Genomic DNA, 23,315 nt, shown 5'->3' with positions numbered 1-23,315 from the left:
TAGACAGCATATTAAAAACCAAGAGACATTACTTTGCCAACAAAGGTCTGTCTAGTCAAGGCTATGGTTATTCCAGTAGTCACATATGGATGTGAGAGTTGAACTGTAAAGAAAGCTGAGCGCCGAAGAATGGATGCTTTTGAACTATGGTGTTGGAGAAGACTCTTGAGAGTCCCTTGGACTGCAAGGAGATCCAACCAGTCCATCCTAAAGGAGATCAGCCCTGGGCGTTCATTGGAAGGACTGATGTTGAAACTGAAATTCTAATACTTTGGCCACCTGATGCAGAGAGCTGACTCATTTGAAAAGACCCTGATGCTGGGAAAGATTGAAGGCAGGAGGAGAAGGGGATGACAGAGGATGAGATGGTTGGATGGCATTAGTGATTCAATGGACATGAGTTTGAGTACATTCCGGGAGTTGGTGATGGACAGGAAGGCCTGGCATGCTGCAGTCCGTGAACTGAACTGAATTGAATAGTTGATTTACAGTGTTGTTAGTTTCAGGTGTTTGGCAAAGTGAGTAAGTTATAAATAAACATATACCCACTGTTTTTTAGATTCTTTCCCCATATCGGCCATTAGAGAGAGTTGAGTAGAGTTTCTTTGCTATACAGTAGGTCCTTGCTAGTTACGTGTTTTACATACAGTAGTGTGTGTATGTCAATGCCAATCTTCCAATTTATCCCTCCCCCACCTTACCCCCTGGTAACCATACCCTCTCCAGTATTTACTGTTTGTAGATTTTTTGATGATGGATGCCATGCTCTTCTGAATTGAAGTTCCTTGCACAAATTAGACTGCTCTTTTGCTTTCCCCTCTCCCCAAGACCCTTACCTATTCTCTGATGGCAGTGTATGGAGGGAAGACAGGCAGTCATGAGTCATTGTGTAACCTGAATTAAATAAATGGTATTAGAGAATGCAAAGGCAAGATCTATATTTTTCAATATAAGCAGGTTTCAAAGAGCTATGACACATGAGTAATAATAATGTTAGTATCTTTTTTCTCAATGAGAGATGTGAAATTAGCTATTAATGAAGCATTTGACGGTACAGAACTTGAGGAGATGGTCCTGAACCTGAGCAGGAAGAAACAATGGCCCTGAGCAGTCCTTCATGTTGTTGTTCTATGTGCTGGTTTGCAAGGTTTATCCAGCTCTTGATCCTATTTCTGTAACTAGTAACATAGATACTAAGTAGTTTAAGGTGACTGCAACAGACTGGGGGTGGAAGGCAGGGCTGTATGATTTGCTGCTTGCTACAATGATTTGCAATTTGCTCAAAAAGTTCTGCACTCTTGGTCCTCGGGTCCTGTCCTCTAACGCAACCCACTGCCTCTGCAGATGTTACCTGAGCCCATTGCATGATTTGTGGGGACTTGGCAAAAAGAACTAGTGTAGATATTCTGATGTGATCATGCTGTTTTCTATGCTGTGAACCAATAGGGCCTTTGTCTCTAACCCAGGAGTCTCCTGTCTTTTGCTAGCATCCTTGAAATAGAAACAGATTTACTTACTGGATTGCAAGGAGGGTAAATTCTCAGCCTTCACAGGCTTTTGCAGATACTACAACAAATTTTCAGGTGCACGGACTGGGCAGTAAACAAATGCAAAAAAACCCTCAAAACTCTGCTTATTATTCTAAATTTTTATCAATATGTCACTGTAACTCACATGGGCCTGTGAATTTCATAATACATTTTAAAATCAAATTAGCCTTATAGAAATCAACCTTCCTGACTTCAGGCTCTATTACAAAGCCACAGTTATCAAGACAGTATGGTACTGGCACAAAGACAGAAATATTGATCAATGGAACAAAATAGAAAGCCCAGAGATAAATCCACACACATATGGACACCTTATCTTTGACAAAGGAGGCAAGAATATACAATGGATTAAAGACAATCTCTTTAACAAGTGGTGCTGGGAAAACTGGTCAACCACTTGTAAAAGAATGAAACTAGAACACTTTCTAACACCATACACAAAAATAAACTCAAAATGGATTAAAGATCTCAACGTAAGACCAGAAACTATAAAACTCCTAGAGGAGAACATAGGCAAAACATACATCACAGCAGGATCCTCTATGACCCACCTCCCAGAATATTGGAAATAAAAGCAAAAATAAACAAATGGGACCTAATTCAACTAAAAGCTTCTGCACAACAAAGGAAACTATTGGCAAGGTGAAAAGGCAGCCTTCAGAATGGGAGAAAATAATAGTAAATGAAGCAACTGACAAACAACTAATCTCAAAAATATACAAGCAACTCCTACAGCTCAACTCCAGAAAAATAAATGACCCAATCAAAAAATGGGCCAAAGAACTAAATAGACATTTCTCCAAATAAGACATACAGATGGCTAACAAACACATGAAAAGATACTCAACATCACTCATTATCAGAGAAATGCAAATCAAAACCACTATGAGGTACTATTTCATGCCAGTCAGAATGGCTGCGATCCAAAAGTCTACAAGCAATAAATGCTGGAGAGGGTGTGGAGAAAAGGGAACCCTCTTACACTGTTGGTGGGAATGCAAACTAATACAGCCACTATGGAGAACAGTGTGGAGATTTCTTAAAAAACTGGAAATAGAACTGCATTATGATCCAGCAATCCCACTGCTGGGCATACACACTGAGGAAACCAGAAGGGAAAGAGACACGTGTACCCCAGTGTTCATCGCAGCACTGTTTATAATAGCCAGGACATGGAAGCAACCTAGATGCCCATCAGCAGACAAATGGATAAGAAAGCAGTGGTACATATACACAATGGAGTATTACTCAGCCATTAAAAAGAATACATTTGAATCAGTTCTAATGAGGTGGATGAAACTGGAGCCTATTATACAGAGTGAAGTAAGCCAGAAAGAAAAACACCAATACAGTATACTAACGCATGCATATGGAATTTAGCAAGATGGTAACAATAACCCTGTGTACGAGACAGCAAAAGAGACACTGATGTATAGATCAGTCTTATGCACTCTGTGGGAGAGGGAGAGGGAGAGGGTGGGATTTGGGAGAATGGCATTGAAACATGTATAATATCATGTATGAAACGAGTCGCCAGTCCAGGTTTGATGCACAATACTGGATGCTTGGGGCTGGTGCCCTGGGACGACCCAGAGGGAGGGTAGGGGGAGGGAGGAGGGAGGAGGGTTCAGAATGGGGAGCACAGGTATACCTGTGGAGGATTCATTTTGATGTTTGGCAAAACTAATACAGTATTGTAAAGTTTAAAAATAAAATAAAATTTTAAAAAAAGATTAGTGTTATAGAAGCCAACAGAAAAAGATTTGCCCTGGACTCTGTATACCCTGGAAATAGGTAGGTTTCCATGATTTGAATGGCTACTTATGCTAATAAGTAGAAAATGTATCAAAGTTGGCTTTTTGCCTGGTGGAAACCAAGAGTTCCAAAATAATATAATCATATTATTAATTATTATAGTTCTCAAAATGTGTTGTAGAAGTAACCAGGACAGATAATTTAAAAATAATAACTAACATTATTACTGAATTATCATATTCCAGACACTGATCAAATGTTTGATATATATTATTTTGCTTGATCCTAAAATTCCATTATCCTCAATTTTTTTCAACCAGTTAACAACATATTTAATGTTTCATCCTTAATATTAATATTTTAAAGTATTCTACTGAAATACATGGATAAATTTAGGGTTGTTGTTCATTGTGCAGTCATTCAGTTGTGTCTGACTCCCTGGGACCCCATGGACTACTGCGTGCCAGGCATTAAGAGGTCATCAGAAAAGGGGTGTACTTGAGGGTGTATTTGGAGGACATTGGATTAGCTCATAAATTGGAACTATGGACCGGGATCAGCAAAAACAGGGTTTTCAAGGATACCAGGTTATTAGAAGTAGAGATGTGACTGTTCTCCTCAGGACTCAGTTTCTTGCCTTCTTTTCTCTGGTTCCTTTTTGTCTTTTATTTCTTCTGTCTGCTCAAAGTATGCAGTCCATGCCAAATTACTACCACCTACAACTCCTGGACTCATATCCTCACATGTTCACCACTTGAAATAAAAGTGCACATGCCTCTAACTTATTTAAAATTACTAAGAAGGAGTCTGATTGGCATAATATACATATCAGGTGCCTGCTCGTGTACTGTAATTAGCAACCTTTGCTGAACGGGCAAGTTTAAATCTCAGAAGAGAAAGATGCTGGGCAAGCCAAGCAAAGAAATGTCCATAACACTAGATTAGACAATTATGTATCTATTTTAAAATTTTGAGCTAATCTTACTAATATTATTGGTTTAGTTTTGTCAAAGAAAGAAGATCAATTGTTATCAATATGTAACTTGAACACCATCTGGGAAGTCAGAACCCAAATAGCTAATAAGAGCCTCCCACTATTTTTGAGCATGATAGAGGAGGTTAAAAAATAATAATGTGGCGGATTCATGTTTATATATGGCAAAACCAATATAATATTGTAAAGTTAAAAAATAAACTGAAAAAAAAAATAATGCTCTGTATAGCCAAGAGATGTATTCTAAACACATTGCAATTATCAAGGATCATCAACCCTAAAATATTCCCATCATCAAAAAAGGATTGCCTGGTAAGACTAATAAAGGCAGTAGAGTTTATTATTTATCTTTAATATAAAAACTATACTAAGTCTATCCAGTGTCACAGACACACTAGTTAATTGATTCAACAGCATGTTTGAACTTACATTAGAAAAGCACTTGTTTAGTATTGCACATAAGTAGCATCCATATTCTAAGCGTGGATTTTGACATCAGGTGTTCAGCTAAACTTGAGCTCTTTGCAATGATGAACACGTTCAAAGACATTTATTTTCATAAACCTGGAAAGTTTGGCAAACTTTTTCACTAGAAGACTGCTTTTGAAGGTTCTGTACACATGAGAAGACTATATTTTTTTATGCCTGCTCCTATTCCTATTAATAGTGTTGACACCTTTGTATCAGAGCAACATCAAGATGTGTCTGTTCAAAAAAAATGATTTTACATGCCAAGTGACTCACTTTTATCCAAAAGAAAGGTGTATGCCATAGTGAAAATGCAGGTTTAGGGAATCATTAGCGAGACCTTTTATATTTGTCTCATGTAATGAGTACCAGCAACTACCTCCATCTCTCCCCCCAAAACTGAATTGTATTGGAATAGATACTGATGGCCTGAAAATAAAGACCAGGATACCCAGGTAACCATTATAAGCATTTATATCAGCTGGCAGGCATGAATGGGGAGACACTTAGGGCTGGAGATCCCTTTTCTAGTTGCCCTGAAATCAGGGCCACGTGACATTCCTGGACTCCAGGCACTTTTGCCTTCGTGGGCCCCTTTCTCCATAAAAAGTAATTACAAATAGTATTTTATCACTGTGCCAACATAACCATGAGTATATTACTATCTTACATTGAAACATTTTCTTTGACCTGGAATTCTATTTTTAATTCTAATTTAAAAGACACTAAAACATATTCACGGACACCTAAAAACATTGTGGTCACCAGGCACTGTTCTACCATGCCCAATAGATGAGGCAGTCTTCCCCCAAATCATACCTCTTAACTCTTCATGAACACCCAACCCTGAAACTCTAGTTCAGTCAGTTTCTTGGTATTTCTGGGGTGAGAACTGTTACAAGACCAAAGATTCTAAATGGCTAGCCAGTGAGTCCAAAGACGTGCTAATTTATAAAGAATAACTGCAAAATACCATCACCCACAGGCAAGCAGTCCATTTCACTGTTGACTTAAACACAAATGTTACTGTTGAAAAATTCAGATGGGAAAGAGATACAGTGTAGAAGCAGCTGTTCCTAGGGAACCATTCAAATGTTCCCTTTGGATCAAAGAAATTGACAGAACACAGTGTCTACTTTAGAATATATTTAACATTTGTTGGTTCACCTGATGCCACATTTCTGCCGTCCAAGCCACCGAAAAAGAAGCAAAGACTTGGGAGTTGTTTGACAGAAATAAACATCCCTGTCCTAAGTAAGATGAAGCCGTTTTACATTATTCATTTGGTCATTCAATGAAGATTCATTAGTGCCTACTGTATTAGTTGCCAGAGATATGAGCCCAGGCCTCAAGAAGTGCAAAACCTGGGGATTTTAGCCTGCAAGTGACTCATTTGAAAAGACCCTGATGCTGGGAAAGTTTGAGGGCAGGAGGAGAAGGGGACGACAGAGGATGAGATGGTTGGATGGCATCACCGATTCAATGGACATGAGTGTGGGTAGGCTCTGGGAGTTGGTGGTAGTGCTGCGGTTCATGGGGTCACAAAGAGTCAGACAAGACTGAGTGACTGAACTGAACTGAACTCTGCAGGCTGTGTCTTGGGAGTTGAAAGGTGGGAGATGGTGATTACGCTTAAAAAGGAAATGGTCAGTCTTTGAAAGAGCTTGTTTGCCTTGTTAAGGAAGTTGATTTTATCCTAAAATTGTTGAGGAGCCAATGAATGATCTAATTGAAGAATGATGTGACTAAATATATAATTTAGAAAGATAACTTATAGTGGTAGTATGAAGGATTCCCCTTCATGGATCAAAGACTTGTCATGGTGAAGGGGCTTGTGTAACTCAATAAAGCTATGAGCCATGCTGTGCAGGGCCACCAAGACAGACAGGTCATAGTGAAGAGTTTTGAGAAAATATGGTCCACTGGAGGAGGAAATGGCAACCTACTCCAGTATTCTTGCCTAGAGAACCATGAACAATATGAAAAGTCAAAAAGATATGATACCAGAAGATGAGCCCCCCACCCCCCAGGTCTGAAGGTGTCCAATAAGCTACTGCAGAAGCACCAAGGGCAATTACTAATAGCTCCAGAAACAACTAAGCAGCTGGACCAAAGTGGAAACAACACTCAGTTGTGGATATGGCTGGTAGTGAAGTCCAATGGAATAAAGAACAATACTGCATAGGAACCTGGAATGTTAGATCTATGTTTTTGTTGTTCAATCGCTGTCATGTTTGACTCTTGTCTACCTCATGGACTGCAGCACGCCAGGCTTCCCTGTCCTTCAATACCTTCTGAAGTTTGCTCAAACTCATGTCCATTGAGTGAGTGATGCTATTTAAACATCTCATCCTCTGCTGCCCTCTTCTCCTTTTGCTTTCAGTCTTTCCCAGCATCAGGGTCTTTTCCATGAGTTGGCTTTCGCATCAAGTGGCCAAGGTACTGGAGTTTCAGCATCAATCCTTCCAATGAATATTCAGGGTTGATTTCCTTTAGGATTGACTGGTTTAGTCTTCTTGCAGTCAAGGGACTCAAGAGTCTTCTCCAGAACCACAATTCAAAAGCAACATTTCTTGGGCACTCAGCCTTCTTTATTTCCAACTCTCAAATCTGAACATGACTACAAGAAAAAGGTACATGAATCAAGGTAAATTGGACATGGTCAAGAGGGAGATGGCAAGAGTGAATATCAACGTCTTAAGAATCAGTGGACTAAAATAGACAGAAATGGGAAAATTTAATTCAGATCAGTATTATATCTACTTGGAGAAGGCAATGGCACCCCACTCCAGTACTCTTGCCTGGAAAATCCCATGGACGGAGGAGCCTAGTGGGCTGCAGACCATAGGGTCGCTAAGAGTTGGACACGACTGAGCGACTTCACTTTCCCTTTTCACTTTCATGCATTGGAGAAGGAAATGGCAACCCACTCCAGTGTTCTTGCCTGGAGAATCCCAGGGATGGCAGAGCCTGGTGGGCTGCCATCTATGGGGTCGCACAGAGTCGGACACGACTGAAGTGACTTAGCAGCAGCAGCAGCAGCATTATATCTACTACTGTGGGCAAGAATCCCTTAGAAGAATTGGAGTTTCCCTCATAGTCAACAAAAGAGTCAGAATTGCAGTACTTGCATGCAGTCTCAAAAAGGACAGAATGATCTCAGTTTGTTTGTAAGGCAAACCATTCAATATCACAGTAATCCAATTTGTGCTCCAACCACTGATGCAAAAGAATCTGAAGTCGAGTGGTTCTATGAAGACCTATAAAACCTTCTAGTGAAAGTGAAAGTGAAGTCGCTCAGTCGTGTCCAACTCTTTGCAACCCCATGGATGGTAGCCTACCAGACTCCAAAATCCATGGGATTTTCCAGGTAAGAATACTGGAGTGGGCTGCCATTTCCTTCTCCAGGGGATCTTCCCAACCCAGGGATTGAACCTGGGTCTTCTGCATTGCAGACAGACACTTTACCGTCTGAGCCATTCTAGAACTTAACACCAAAGGGAAAAAAAAGTCCTTTTTTTTTTCATCATAGGGGATTGGAATGCAAAAGTAGGAAGTGAAGAAATACTTAGAATAATAGGCATGTTTGACCTTGGAGTAAATCAGATCAATTATATTCTTTGCAGCTGAAGCTGGAGAAGCTCTATACAGTTAGCAAAACAAGACATGGAGCTGACTGTGGCTCAGATCATGAGCTCCTTATTGCAAAATTCAGACTTAAATTGAAGAAAGTAGGGAAAACCACTAGGCCATTCAGGTATGACCTAAAACAAACCCCTCATGATTACACAGTGGAGATGATGAATAGGATAGAGTCAAAGGATTAGATCTGGTAGACAGAGTGCCTGAAGAACTATGGGCAGAGATTCTTAACATTGTATAGGAGGCACTGACCAAAATTATCCCAAAGAAGAAGAAATGCAAGAAGGCAAAGTGGTTGTCTGAGGAGTCTCTACAAATAGCTGAGGAAATAGGAGAAGTGAAAAGCAAGGGAGAAAGGGAAAGATAGCCCAACTGAAGGCAAATTCTAGAGAATAGCAAGGTAAGATACAAAGCCCTTCTTAAATGAACAATGCAGAGAAGCAGAGGAAAACAACAGAATGGGAAAGATTAGAGATCTCTTCAAGAAAACTAGAGATATAAAGGGAACATTTCATGTAAGACTGAGCACGATAAAGAACAGAAATGGCAAAGACCTAACAGAAGCAAAAGAGATTAAGAAGAGGTAGCAAGAATAGATAGAACTGTACAAAAAAGGTTTTAATGACCTGGATAACCGTGATGGTGTGGTCATTCACCTAGAGCCAGACATCCTGGAATGTGAAGTCACGTGGGCCTTAGGAAGCATCACTATGAACAACGCTAGTAGAGGTGACAGAATTCCAGCTGGGCTATTTAAAACAGTAAAAGATGATGCTGTGAAAGTGCTGCACTCAATATGCCAGCCAATTTGGAAAACTCAGCAGTGGCCAAAGGACTGGAAAAGGTCAGTTTTCATTCCAATCCCAAAGAAGGGCAATGCCAAAGAACGTTCAAACTATCATACAGTTGTACTCATTTCACATGCTAGCAAGGGTGAAAGTGAAAGTGAAAGTCACTCAGTTGTGTCCAACTTTTTGCGACCCCATGGACTGTACAGTCCATGGAATTCTTTAGGCCAGAATACTGGAGTGGGTAGCCTTTCCCTTCTCCAGGGGATCTTCCCAACCCAGGGATTGAACCCAGGTCTCCCGCATTGCAGGTGGATTCTTTACCAGCTGAGCCATGAGGGTAGCTAGCAAGGTTATATAAGCTCAAAATCCTTCAAGCTAGGCTTCAGCAAATACATGAACAAAGAATTTCCAGATATACAAACTTGATTTAGAAAAGGCAGAGGAACCAGAGATCCAAATTGCCAACATTTGTTGGATCAGTGAAAAAGCAAGAGAATTCCAGAAAAACATCTACTTCTGTTTCATAGACCATTCTAAAGCTTCTAACTGTGTGGATCACAACAAACTTTGGAAAATTCTTGAGATAGAAGTCCCAGTCCACCTTACCTGTTTGTTGAGAAACCTGTATGCGGTTTTAAGAAACAACAGTTAGAACTGGACATGGAACAAGTGACTGGTTCAGAACTGGGAAAGGAGTATTTCAGGGCTGTATACTGTCTTATTTATTTACCCTGCTTATTTAACTTATATGCAGGGTACATCAAACAAAATGCCAGGCTGGATGAATCACAAGCTGGACTCAAGATTGCTGGGAGAAATATCAATAATCAACAATATGCTGATGATACCACTCTAATGGCAGAAATTGAAGAGGAACTGAAGAGCCTCTTTATGAGGGTGAAAGAGGAGAGGGATAAAGCTGGCTTAAAACTAAATATTCAAAAGACTAAGAGCATGGCATCCAGTCTCATCACTTCATGGCAAAAAAAAGGTGAAGAAGTAGAAGCAGTGACATATTTTATTTTCTTGGCCTCCAAAGTCATTACAGATGGTGACAGCAGCCATGAAATTAAAAGACTCCTGCTGCATGGAAGGAAATCTATGACAAATCTAGACAAGTGTTTTAAAAACCAGAGACATCACTTCGCTGATGAAGGTCTGTATAATCAAAGCTATGGTTTTTCCAGTAGTCATGAATGGATGTAAGAGTTGGACCATTAAGAGGGCTGAGTGCTGAAGAATTGATGATTTTGAATTTTGGTGTTGGAGAAGACTCTTGAGAGGCCCTTGGACTGCCAGAAGATCAAATCAGTCAATCCTAAAGGAAATCAACCCTGAATATTCACTGGAAAGACTGAAGCTGAAGCTCCAATACTTTGGCTACCTGATGCAAGGAGCCAACTCATTGGAAAAGACCCTGATGCTGGGAAAGACTGAAGGCAAAAGGACAAGAGGCAGCAGAGGATGAGACGGTTAGATAGCATCACCAATGCAGTGGACATGAATCTGAGCACATTCCAGGAAACAGTGGAGGACAAAGGAGCCCAGTGTGCTACAATCCATGAGGTCACAGAGTCACACAGGTATGAGACTGAACAACAATGGAGCATCGAGTTACAGTCTTGCTTTCAAGATTGAATCACTTGCAGAGCCTTGAAACTTGCCAGTCCTCAAGCCTCACACTGCAAAGATTCCTGTGTAATTAGCCTCAGGTAGCACCCCAAAGATGAAATTTTTAACAACTGCCCAGGTGATTATAATGTGCAGCCAAAGTTGGAAAACCACTTGCTACCTAAGAGTGGAATATAACAAGATTGTCATGTGCTAAGTAAGAGATAAAAAGGAACTAAATTAATAGTACCAGAGAAAATTCTGTACAGGAACAAGAAATGTGGTTCTTTGGATTTAGCATGACTTATCTCAAAACGGAGAAGCGGAAAAAAACTTGTGTCTCCAGGATCTAGCCACATGGCTCCACCATGTGGATAAACTGTGATGTATCAAGTCAGTTGATTGCTTTTTTTCCTTCAGATCCTGCTTGCTGTAATGTGAGAATATTAGTAGAAATAAGTTAAAAAGCCAAAAATGGTGCATCAATTAGAAGAAAAATATGTATTGGTTACCTGAAAAGATTTAGCACTCAAATACTTATTTCAAATCTGATATAATGCTTTACATATGAAACTGCTATAGAACTCTTGCTTGGGCACATATATTACAAAAAAGTGTTTATTAAATCTAAAAATCTGTTGTATAGTGAAATTATCACATTTGGGGGTAAAAGATTTGTAAAGAATGTTGCTTTGATGAATCAAAATGCTGAACATTTATAATTACTTTTTATCACTATAGAATTCCTTCAAAGTAGCTTCATAATCATACCACTCTTATTCTTAGGATATACTGAAATAATTCAGGTAGAAATTTTAAAGTGATTAGAAAAAGAGAAAAATAAATTGATTAATTTTTATGACTGCAGAAGTTTCTCATCTTATTTAACTACTCACATAATTCTCTTTAAAAGCTTGAAATGTGTGATTCTTAATGGCAAAATAAAACATCTTCATAGTCTGTAAACTTTCATACATGATTGACTATTGTAATTTATCAATATCTCTTCAAGCAAATTCTGAAAATGAGATTATTAAACTAGTGAAATTAACATTGCATTTCGAATTCTCCAGCTTCCAGACAGTTTGCTCAACAAGCACTTTTCAGTTCATAATTGTACTTTTCACCTCAAGGTTTGAACCAAATTTAAATTTCAGTTTTATAATCTGACTTAATATATCAATTCAAAGATGTCTCTTTTACTACAAAACATCTTTGTTCGAAGAAACATGATCCTCACCACTGAAATATATCAAAATCTGTTAAAGGAAAAAATACATTAGTTCTGAAAATGTGAATGGATAAAAGTATTGCCTTATTCACTGTAATGATGTCCTGATGACAAAAAATGTCCTTTCTAATGTTAGACAGTAATTAAGTGAAAGTGAAAGTTGCTCAGCTGTGTCTGACTTTTTGTGACCCCATGGACTATACAGTCCATGGAATTCTCCAGGCCAGAATACTGGAGTGGGTAGCCTTTCCCTTCTCCAGGGGATCTTCCCAACCCAGGAATCGAACCCAGGTCTCCTGCATTGCAGGTGGATTCTTTACCAGCTGAGCTACAAGGGAAGCCCAAAACAGTAATTAAGTTAATAAATATTTTTAGAATACCTTCCAGATGCAAGGTACTATATGAGCATCACAGGTGATATCTAAAAACAAGATCCCTACTTCAAGAGAGTTTAAGTCTTTAGGAGGTAAGAGAGTCACACATCTAAGAGTCAAACAGGAAACATTAAAAACCAAAAGAAGCAAAGTTAAGTGCAGTGAGGAAGGAGAGATCACAGTCAGGTGGAATAGTTAGAAGTCATAGAAGTAACAGGGTTTAAGTTAGATGGACCTAAAAGAAATCTGTATAGACAAGGAGGAATTTGGGGCATTATAGTCAGGTACTAGGTCAAGGGCGAAAACGGAGAACTAGGATGCAATTTTCAGGGCAGCAGCATCGGCCTCACCAGGATCATGTTAGAAATGGGGAATCTTGGTCTTGGCTTCCTGAATCCCAGTTTGCATTTTAATAAGAATGCTAGGTGATTGGTACTGATATTAAACATTTTAAAGCACTCTCAGAAAACTGACAGAAAATTTTTTTCCGTAAAAGGTCAGATAACAAACATTTTTGGCTTTACAGGCTACTCTGTTGCTTAGCATGAAAGCAGCAAAAGATGACAGCATGCAAATGAAAAAGCCTGGATGGGTTCCAATAAAATTTTATTACTGTGACCATTAATTTCATGTATCACCTTGACTACAACAGGGGCTTCCCGGGTATTTGGTTGAACATTGTTCTGGGTGTGTCTGTGAGAATGTTTCTAGATAACATTTGAATTTGGACACTAAGTGAAGCAGATTGCCCTCCTCAATGTGAGTGGGCCTTTTCCATCTGGTGGAAGCCTGAATGGAACAAAAGGAGGCGTTAAAGTGAATTTGTTCTCTTTGCCTGACTGTTTTAGAGCTTCCCTGGTAGCTCAGCTGGTAAAGAATCTACCTGCAATGCAGGAGACCCCAGTTTAATTCCTGGGCCAGGAAGATCCCCTAGAGAAGGGAGTGGCAACCCACTCCAGTATTCTTGGGTTTCCTTGGTGGCTGAGCTGGTAAAGAGTATGCCTGCAATGAGGGAGACCTGGGTTTGATCCCTGGGTCGGGAAGATCTGCTGAAGAAGGGAATGGCTACCCACTCCAGTATTCTGGCCTGGAGAATTCCATGGACGGTCACAAAGAGTTGGACGTGACTGAGCAACTTTCACTTTCACTTTGGAGCTGGGGTATTGATAGATCCCTGGGTTGGGAAGATCCCCTGAAGAAGGAAATGGCAACCCACTCCAGTATGCTTGCCTGGGAAATTCCATAGACAGAGGAGCCTGGCAGGCTGCAGTCCATGGGGTTGCAAAGAATTGAACACATCTTAGTGACTAAACAACAAAAACAAAAGATGTATATATATATACACATACATGTATACATATGTGTGTATGTGTATATATATTTGTGTGGGTGTTTGTGTGTGTGTATACATATATGCAGGGAGAATGTGGGGTGCTCAGTTGTGTCCAACTATTTATGGACCCTATGAACCATAGCCTGCGGGCTCCTCTGTCCATGGGATTTTTCAGGCAAGAAGAGTGGCTTGCTATTTCCTTCTCCAGGGGCTTCTCCTGACCTAGGGATTGAACCCACATCTCCTGCGTCTCCTACATTGGCAGGCAGATTTTATTTTCTTTTTTAACCACTGTACCGCCTAGGAACCCACATACATATATTCATTGTATTAGTTCTGCTTCTCTGGAGAAGAACCCTGATTAATATAGTTATGGACACCAAGTTTGAGTTTCATATAATTTTCACATGTCATGAAATACTGTTATTCTTTTTCTTTTTTTTCAACCATTTAAAAATTTAAAAATCATTCTGAGCTTACAGGGCATACAAAAACAGACACTAGGTAGATTTGGTCTGTGAGCCATAGTTTGCCAACTATGTCTTAGAATACTGAACATCAGTAGAACAGAAAACAAGTTAGCTTTTCAGTTATTTTTATCATCTAAATTCTAGATTTTATAACAATAGAATAATAACTATAGAGATATTTATACTCTATCAGATCAGATCAGATCAGTTGCTCAGTCGTGTCCAACTCTTTGCGACCCCATGAATCGCAGCACGCCAGGCCTCCCTGTCCATCACCAACTCCCAGAGTTCACTCAGACTCATGTCCATCGAGTCAGTGATGCCACCCAGCAATCTCATCCTCTGTCATCCCCTTCTCCTCCTGCCCCCAATCGCTCCCAGCATCAGAGTCTTTTCCAAGGAGTCAACTCTTCACATGAGGTGGCCAAAGTACTGGAGTTTCAGCTTTAGCATCATTCCTTCCAAAGAAATCCCAGGGCTGATCTCCTTCAGAATGGACTGTTTGAATCTCCTTGCAGTCCAAGGGACTCTCAAGAGTCTTCTCCAACACCACCGTTCAAAAGCATCAGTTCTTTGGCGCTCAGCCTTCTTCACAGTCCAACTCTCACATCCATACATGACCACTGGAAAAACCATAGCCTTGACTAGACAGACCTTTGTTGGCAAAGTCATGTCTCTGCTTTTGAATATGCTATCTAGGTTGGTCATAACTTTCCTTCCAAGGAGTAAGCGTCTTTTAATTTCATGGCTGCAGTCACCATCTGCAGTGATTTTGGAGCCCAGAAAAATAAAGTCTGACACTGTTTCCACTGTTTCCCCATCTATTTCCCATAAAGTGATGGGACCAGATGCCATGATCTTAGTTTTCTGAATGTTGAGCTTTAAGCCAACTTTTTCACTCTCCACTTTCACCTTCATCAAGAGGCTTTGTAGTTCCTCTTGACTTTCTGCCATAAGGATGGTGTCATCTGCATATCTGCAATATGTCATCTGCATATTCTCATCTGCAATATGAGGTTATTGATATTTCTCCCGGCAATCTTGCTTCCAGTTTGTGCTTCTTCCAGTCCAGCGTTTCTCATGATGTACTCTGCATATAAGTTAAATAAGCAGGGTGACAATATACAGCCTTGACGTACTCCTTTTCCTATTTGGAACCAGTCTGTTGTTCCATGTCCATTTCTAACTGTTGCTTCCTGACCTGCATACAAATTTTTCAAGAGGCAGATCAGGTGGTCTGGTATTCCCATCTCTTTCAGAATTTTCCACAGTTTATTGTGATCCACACAGGCAAAGGCTTTATACTCTATAGCCAAAGGATAATTTTTATTATTCCATAGCTAAGGATATCTAATCCAATCATAGGAGAATAGTATTTTTCTTCACCATTTTTTAGCTAGTGGGAGTGTGGTTATGAGTATTTTTTCAAGTGGATATTAAATTTCACCATGATCATGGTACATGTGTATAAATATAAGGCAAACAAATGATTAAAGCATCTTCTATTATTTTCTTTCACAAAGGCAACCTGGAAAAATACTAAGATTTCCTTCGATCAACCCAACAGAAAAGGTAAAGACTCTCCATGATAATGTCACTGTCATTCTTCCCTCACTTGTGCTTTAAAAATCAACCACATTTAAGCAACTGGAATGAAAGTTCTCGAGGTGTGATCCAAGTTCTCAGCATCTCCTGGGAACTAGTTCAGACCGCATGAATCGCAGCTTGCCAGGCCTCCCTGTCCATCACCAACTCCCGGAGTTCACTGAAACCCACACCCATCGAGTTGGTGATGCCATCCAGCCATCTCATCCTCTGTTGTCCCCTTCTCCTCCTGCCCCCAATCCCTCCCAGCATCAGAGTCTTTTCCAATGAGTCAACTCTTCGCATGAGGTGGCCAAAGTACTGGAGTTTCAGCTTTAGCATCAGTCCTTCCAATGAACACCCAGGACTGATCTTTAGAATGGACTGGTTGGATCTCCTTGCAGTCCAAGGGATTCTCAAGAGTCTTCTCCAACACCACAGTTCAGAAGCATCAATTCTTCAGTGCTCAGCTTTCTTCACAGTCCAACTCTCACATCCATACATGACCACTGGAAAAACCATAGCCTTGACTAGACAGACCTTTGTTGGCAAAGTAATGTCTCTGCTTTTGAATATGCTATCTAGGTTGTCATAACTTTCGTTCCAAGGAGTAAGCGTCTTTTAATTTCATGGCTGCAGTCACCATCTGCAGTGATTCTGGAGCCCAGAAAAATAAAGTCTGACACTGTTTCCACTGTTTCCCCATCTATTTGCCATGAAGTGATGGGACCAGATGCCATGATCTTAGTTTTCTGAATGTTGAGCTTTAAGCCAACTTTTTCACTCTCCTCTTTCACTTTCAAGAGGCTTTTTAGTTCCTCTTCACTTTCTGCCATAAGGGTGGTGTCATCTGCATATCTGAGATTATTGATATTTCTCCCGGCAATCTTGATTCCAGCTTGTGCTTCTTCTAGCCCAGCGTTAATTCTTGCAGCTCCCCAAGACAGGGAGAGGGGGCAGGGTAGAGAGAGAGGGAGGAGGACTGGGGCTAGCAATCTATGTTTTTAAAAATTCTCCAAGTGGGTATGATGAATGTTAAAATTTGAAAATTGCCAAACTCAGTATAACTCTTGTTAAGAATCCATCCAGATTCCTGGAATTCTCTTGCAGACCCATTGAGTGGGAATCTCTGGTTTGCATTTGAACAGGCTCCTAGATGACTGTTATGCTTGTTCATATTTGAAAGTCACTACTTTAGAGTTGGTGCTTCTCTTTCATCCCACCACCCCATCCAACCTATAAGACCTTTGCCAAATCCTATAAACTTTACATGTGCAAAAATTTCCAAACCTAATGCTAATTATCAGAAAAACCTAAGAGTTTTATAAAATTCCCAGGCCCTGCTCCAGAATTACACAGAAAAATGTATAATATAAATGTAAACACATGTTCTTTGGAAGGAATGATGCTAAAGCTGAAACTCCAGTACTTTGGCCACCTCATGCAGAGTTGACTCATTGGAAAAGACTCTGATGCTGGGAGGGATTGGGGGCAGGAGGTAAAGGGGATGACAGAGGATGAGATTGCTGGATGCCATCACTGACTGGATGGACATGAGTCTGAGTGAACTCTGGGAGTTGGTGATGGACAGGGAGGCCTGGAGTGCTGCGATTCATGGGGTCGCAATGAGTCGGACATGACGGGGTAACTGAACTGAACTGAAACATATGTTATATGATACATATGATACACACACACACATATGATATACTATATGTCCATCTGGGAACATGGTGAGGAATTTACTCCTATATTATTAAATTTTATGTAGCTACTCACAAGTAGACATTTGGGCCTCATATTAGAATTTACTGCCTTGTTCTATTTTAATATACTTTAATTTGGACTTTATAAAGTCCTCATTATGAAAGCAATCACAAATAATACCCAAATTAAAGTTATGCAACTCTGATCATTTTATTCTCCCACTCAAAATTTTTGACTGTATTACATACAAATTACTCAGCTTGACATCCAAGACCCTCTGCTAATCTTCTTACTAATTCATATCTCAGTTAATTTAGCTCATTCTCCAACCAACCAAGCTATGCTCTTTTTCTGGTCTCTGGATACATCTCGTACTTTGTGCCCTACTTTGACCAATCACGTCCCATCTACCTATAGCATGCCTTCGCTAAATATAAAGAACAAATTAAAATGTACATAAATGTTATATTCTATGTGTCAGTTAAGTAATAACTAGCATTTATGGAACAATTTGTAGAAGCCAGTCACACTGCTGTAATCTTCACATGCAGTAACTAACTCAGTTCCTTAAAACCACCTTGTGAGTTAGCTACACTGATTTTCTTCACTGTTCAGAGGAGGAAACTCAGGGTAAAATAGATTGAAGTAACTCTCAAAGAACATTCAATAGCAAGTAGTAAAACTGGGATTGTGAGCTTTGAAATATTAGGTCTACTGAATCACAAATGAGAGCTTTCCGTCTTATTCAGTTCAGTTCAGTTGCTCAGTCATGTCCGACTCTTTGCGATCCCATGGACTGCAGCATGCCAGGCTTCCTGTCCATCACCAAATTCCAGAGCTTACTCAAACTCATGTGCATTGAGTCGCTGATGCCATCCAACCATCTCATCCTCTGTCGTCCCCGTCTCCTCCCACCTTCAATCTTTCCCAGCATCAGGGTCTTTTTTCCAATGAGTCAGTTCTTCACATCAGGTGGCCAAAGTATTGGAGTTTCAGCATCAGCCCTTTCAGTGAATATTCAGGACTAATTTCCTTTAGGATTGACTGGTTTGATCTCCTTGCTGTCAGAAGGACTCACAAGAGTCTTCTCCAGCACCACAGTTCAAAAGCACTAATTCTTCAGTGCTCAGCTTTCTTTGCAGTCCAACTCTCACATCCATACATGACAATGGGAGAAACCATAGCTTTGACTAGATGAACTTTTGTTGGCAAAGTAATATCTCTGCTTTTTAATATGCTGTCTAGGTTGGTCATAGCTTTTCTTCCAAGGAGCAAGTGTCTTTTAATTTCATGGTTGCAGTTACCATCTGCAGTGATTTTGCTGCTGCTAAGTCACTTGAGTCGTGTCTGACTCTGTCCAACCCCATAGACGGCAGCCCACCAGCCTTCCCCGTCCCTGGGATTCTCCAGGCAAGAACACTGGAGTGGGTTGCCATTTCCTTCTCCAATGCATGAAAGTGAAAAGTGAAAGTGAAGTCGCTCAGTCGTATCCGACTCTTAGCGACCCCATGGACTGCAGCCTACCAGGCTCCTCAGTCCATGGGATTTTCCAGGCAAGAGTACTGGAGTGGGGTTGGAGCCCCCCAAAAATAAAGTCTCTCACTGTTTCCCCATCTGTTTGACATGAAATGATGGGACTGGATGCCACGATCTTAGTTTTCTGAATGTTGAGCTTTAAACCAACTTTTTCACTCTCCTTTCACTTTCATCAGGAGGCTCTTTAGATTTTATTTGCTTTCTGCCATAAGGGTGATGTCATCTGCATATCTGAAGTTATTGGTATTTCTCCAGGCAGTCTTGATTCTCCCTTGTGCTTCATCTAGCCTGGCATTTTGCATGATGTACTCTGCATAGAAGTTAAATTAGCAGGGTGACATTATACAGCCTTGACATACTCCTTTCCTGATGTAGAACCAGTCTGTTGTTCCATGTCTAGTTCTAACTGTTGGTTCTTGACCTACATACTGATTTCTCAGGAAACAGGTAAGGTGGCCTAGTATTCCATCTTATTAAATTGCTGTAAAATTGTGTTGGAAATGACCATATGATACTTTATATAATAGTTCTATTCACTTTTGATTAATTAGTATAATAAAAGGATAAGGTGGTGACAGATTACTCCCAATCATGATTGTAACAGAGGCCAACTCTTTGTTAATTTGTTTTCGGAAGAATTTAACAGTGATTTTTTTTAAAAGCCACAGGAATTACCTTTATTACATACCCCTAGTTAGCAGAAAAGATGCTAAGCCTTTTGGACTGAATGGTCCCTAGTTGGGGCTGAATGAACTATGGGTCTTCCGTTGGTTTCAAGTCACTAAAGAGTAGTACCTACACTAGTACCAGGTATCAGCACTCAGGGATAAGAAATCTTATTATCTAGTTCCCTACTGGACCCTACTTAAGGGTTATTATCATTGAGAAGGGACTCTATTTGCCCATGTCATAATCATTCTACTATACTCTAAGGACCCTGAGATAGGACTGTGAAATAGCCATTTTTGTGTCCCCGTTGCCATCATCACCACCACCTAATAATTAGTATCAAACCTTCAGTACAGTGATTTAATATGATATTTTGAATTGAATATGGATTTTTAGAATTTGCTCCTCAATATATTGAGAAACCTATATGCAGGTCAGGAAGCAACAGTTAGAACTGGACATGGAACAACAGACTGGTTTTAAATAGGAAAAGGAGTACATCAAGGCTGTATATTGTCACCCTGCTTATTTAACTTATATGCAGAGTACATCATGAGAAACTCTGGGCTGGAAGAAGCACAAGCTGGAATCAAGATTGCCAGGAGAAATATCAATAACCTCAGATATGCAGATGATACCACCCTTATGGCAGAAAGTGAAGAGGAACTAAAAAGCCTCTTGAAAGTGAAAGAGGAGAGTGAAAAAGTTGGCTTAAAGCTCAATATTCAGAAAACTAAGATCATGGCATCTGGTCCCATTACTTCATGGCAAATAGATGGGGAAACAGTAGAAACAGTGTCAGACTTTATTTTTCTGGGCTCCAAAATCACTGCAGATGGTGACTGCAGCCATGAAATTAAAAGACGCTTACTCCTTGGAACGAAAGTTATGACCAATCTAGATAGCATATTCAAAAGCAGAGACATTACTTTGCCAACAAAGGTCCGTCTAGTCAAGGCTATTTTTTTCCAGTAGTCATGTATGGATGTGAGAGTTGGACTGTGAAGAAGGCTGAGCGCCAAAGAATTGATGCTTTTGAACTGTGGTGTTGGAGAAGACTCTTGAGAATCCCTTGGACTGCAAGGAGATTCAACCAGTCCATTCTAAAGATCAGTCCTGGGTGTTCTAAATGATGCTAAAGCTGAAACTCCAGTACTTTGGCCACCTCATGTGAAGAGTTGACTCATTGGAAAAGACTCTGATGCTGGGAGCGATTGGGGGCAGGAGGAGAAGGGGATGACAGAGGATGAGATGGCTGGATGGCATCACAGACCCGATGGATGTGAGTTTGAGTGAACTCCGGGAGCTGGTGATGGACAGGGAGGCCTGGCGTGCTGCGATTCATGGGGTCGCAGAGTTGGACACGACTGAGCGACTGAACTGAACTGAACTGATAGTGTCTTTACATCTTAATTTTCAGTAGTCCTAAAATATAAAAGAAAAAGTGTTTGAATTTGGGGGGAGTTAAATTTATATTGAGGATATTTTTTAAATGCTATTTCTTCTTTTCCTTTAGTAGTACTCTGTTTTAGAGAAACTAGGTTATTTACTGCAGGAAGAATAAGACAGGGACACATTAGGTTCAGAATAGTAAAGAGCAATACCCACGCACTGCTTCTAGTTTTCCAACCATGTTCCAGTCTCTCTGAGGCCGAGAATTTGGTACCGCTCCAGACATACTTTGTTAAAAGAACCAGGAATGCTTCTGTTTTACGATCTTGGCTGTTCAGTCTGCTGCCCAATGTCATCCCCATGTAATCGTTCAGTTCAGTTCAGTTCAGTCGCTCAGTCGTGTCCGACTCCATGCGACCCCATGAATCGCAGCACGTTAAATTGTTCAGGTTAGCCTTCACAAGTCCTAAATGTATTGCTAGTTCCCTTTTTTTTTTTTTTTTGAGAGCCACAAATTAGTCTTTTTTTAATCAATATTATATGATCTGTTTGATGTCAAACCATGCCAGCTGCTACCCACACCACCCCAAATAGTTCTTCCTAATTATTGTCTCTTCTGAGAGTCACCAGGCTGGAATTGATTCCTTCCACGGCAGACACCAAAATCCAGAGCCCAAGGCAACGCTCTGCCTCCCTTGTCAGCAGTCTTCCTTGTTACTAGTGACTTATGTCTATTTCTCTGCTTCATTTGTCCTGCTCATTTGGTGTCTGCACACAGCTGGTTCCTGTTTGCCCAGGTCTTACAAAACTGTCCTACATTTTGGTGTCTAAGACAGCCTGGGCACTAATTGTTCTGCATAGCTGATGCTGAACTTTAAACACCATCCCTCTGTGTCACCTGATTCTGACATCAGTTCTTGGATGAACCTCCTCCTATGGATTGCTTCAGGGATATCAATTTTTCCATCTCTGCTTTTTTTTTTTTTTTTAGTTTTTTTTTTTTAATTTTATTTTATTTTTAAACTTTACATAACTGTATTAGTTTTGCCAAATATCAAAATGAATCCGCCACAGGTATACATGTGTTCCCCATCCTGAGCCCTCCTCCCTCCTCCCTCCCCATTCCATCCCTCTGGGTCGTCCCAGTGCACCAGCCCCAAGCATCCAGTATCGTGCATCGAACCTGGACTGGCAACTCATTTCATACATGGAACAGCCCTCCGCGTCGCTTCTCCTTTAAATCTTGTCGGGAAGGGACGGAGCTAGGGCCCAGGAAAGGAGGAGCGGCTTCTGTGGGCCACGCCCACGTGGGGGTCGCAGGCGCTGGAGACACCAGGAGCCGTTCTCCTCCTAATCCGCTCCGGAAACGCGACTGGGGACGGAATTACCACGTGAGGTTGACGTCATCGCCCCCGCGCCGGGTTGTCCTGACATGGCTTCCGTGGAGGTGGCTTAGGTGCTTTACGTCAGGTTTTGTACAGTTCGTGGTCTTCTCTCTACAGACTCCCTGGGCCTCGCCTCCGATTTCCCGATGTACCACAACAGTAGCCAGAAGAGGCACTGGACTTTCGCCAGCGAGGAGCAGCTGGCGCGGTTGCGGGCCGACGCCAACCGCAAATTCAAATGCAAAGCGGTGGCGAACGGGAAGGTGAGGGCTTGGGCTCTGTAAACTCTTGCCTGTCCCCCCCTCCCCCAGGACTTACCCCACACCTCCCTCCCGCCTCCTCGGCGCAGAGTGCGTTTATCCATCTAATCAACAGCGAGCACCTTGCCAGCTACAGTGGGTAACGAGACGGACAAGGCCGTCCATCCCCTCAGTCGAGCGGCAGACTGTATAGTCAGTAACAAGGCAAAGAAAACACTTTGTAGGATGCTAATGTACCGGGGGTAGGTTTCTCTTAGTGGCTGGTGTGGAGATGGGGAAAGGACTTTCCCAGCGGACAGAGCTACAGGTGCAAAGGCGGAGTTCAGAAATCGCAGAGCTGGTCTCTGGAACCCTCTTGATCGTGTGTGGCGGAAGCAGAGTGTTTGAAAGGTTGGAGAACACAGGCAGGGAACTTGTAAGCGGAAGTAAGTAGTTTGAACTCTGTGATGGAGAGATGGGAAACCTTAGATTCTAAATGGGAAATTAATCTTGTCAGATTCTGTTCTAGAAAGAGCTTTCTGGGAAGGATTGGATTGATTGGATGGGGCAGGGCAGAGGAAGGG

General features: G+C 41.0%; 1 protein-coding gene across 7 annotated transcripts in view; it reads left to right on the top strand.

Annotated features, from left to right (window-relative positions):
* The window catches only part of CCNH (cyclin H), a 227,423-nt gene that overhangs the window by 177,990 nt on the left and 26,118 nt on the right, over positions 1 to 23,315 (top strand). For 5 of the 7 annotated variants that reach the window (XM_055563632.1, XM_055563627.1, XM_055563610.1 and 2 more), the window contains exon 1: positions 22,610 to 22,755. In XM_055563632.1, the coding sequence (XP_055419607.1) occupies positions 22,639 to 22,755 (117 nt within the window). In that variant the 5' untranslated portion in view covers positions 22,610 to 22,638. Of the gene's footprint in view, positions 1 to 15,742; positions 15,792 to 22,481; positions 22,499 to 22,609; positions 22,756 to 23,315 lie in introns of those variants that run through there. The other 2 variants (XM_055563646.1, XM_055563654.1) reach the window with 2 other exon arrangements.

This window comes from Bubalus kerabau, chromosome 1, assembly GCF_029407905.1.
Source record: "Bubalus kerabau isolate K-KA32 ecotype Philippines breed swamp buffalo chromosome 1, PCC_UOA_SB_1v2, whole genome shotgun sequence".
In the NCBI taxonomy this organism is placed as follows: Eukaryota; Metazoa; Chordata; class Mammalia; order Artiodactyla; family Bovidae; genus Bubalus; species Bubalus kerabau.
This window is presented reverse-complemented; position numbering and strand designations above follow the sequence as displayed.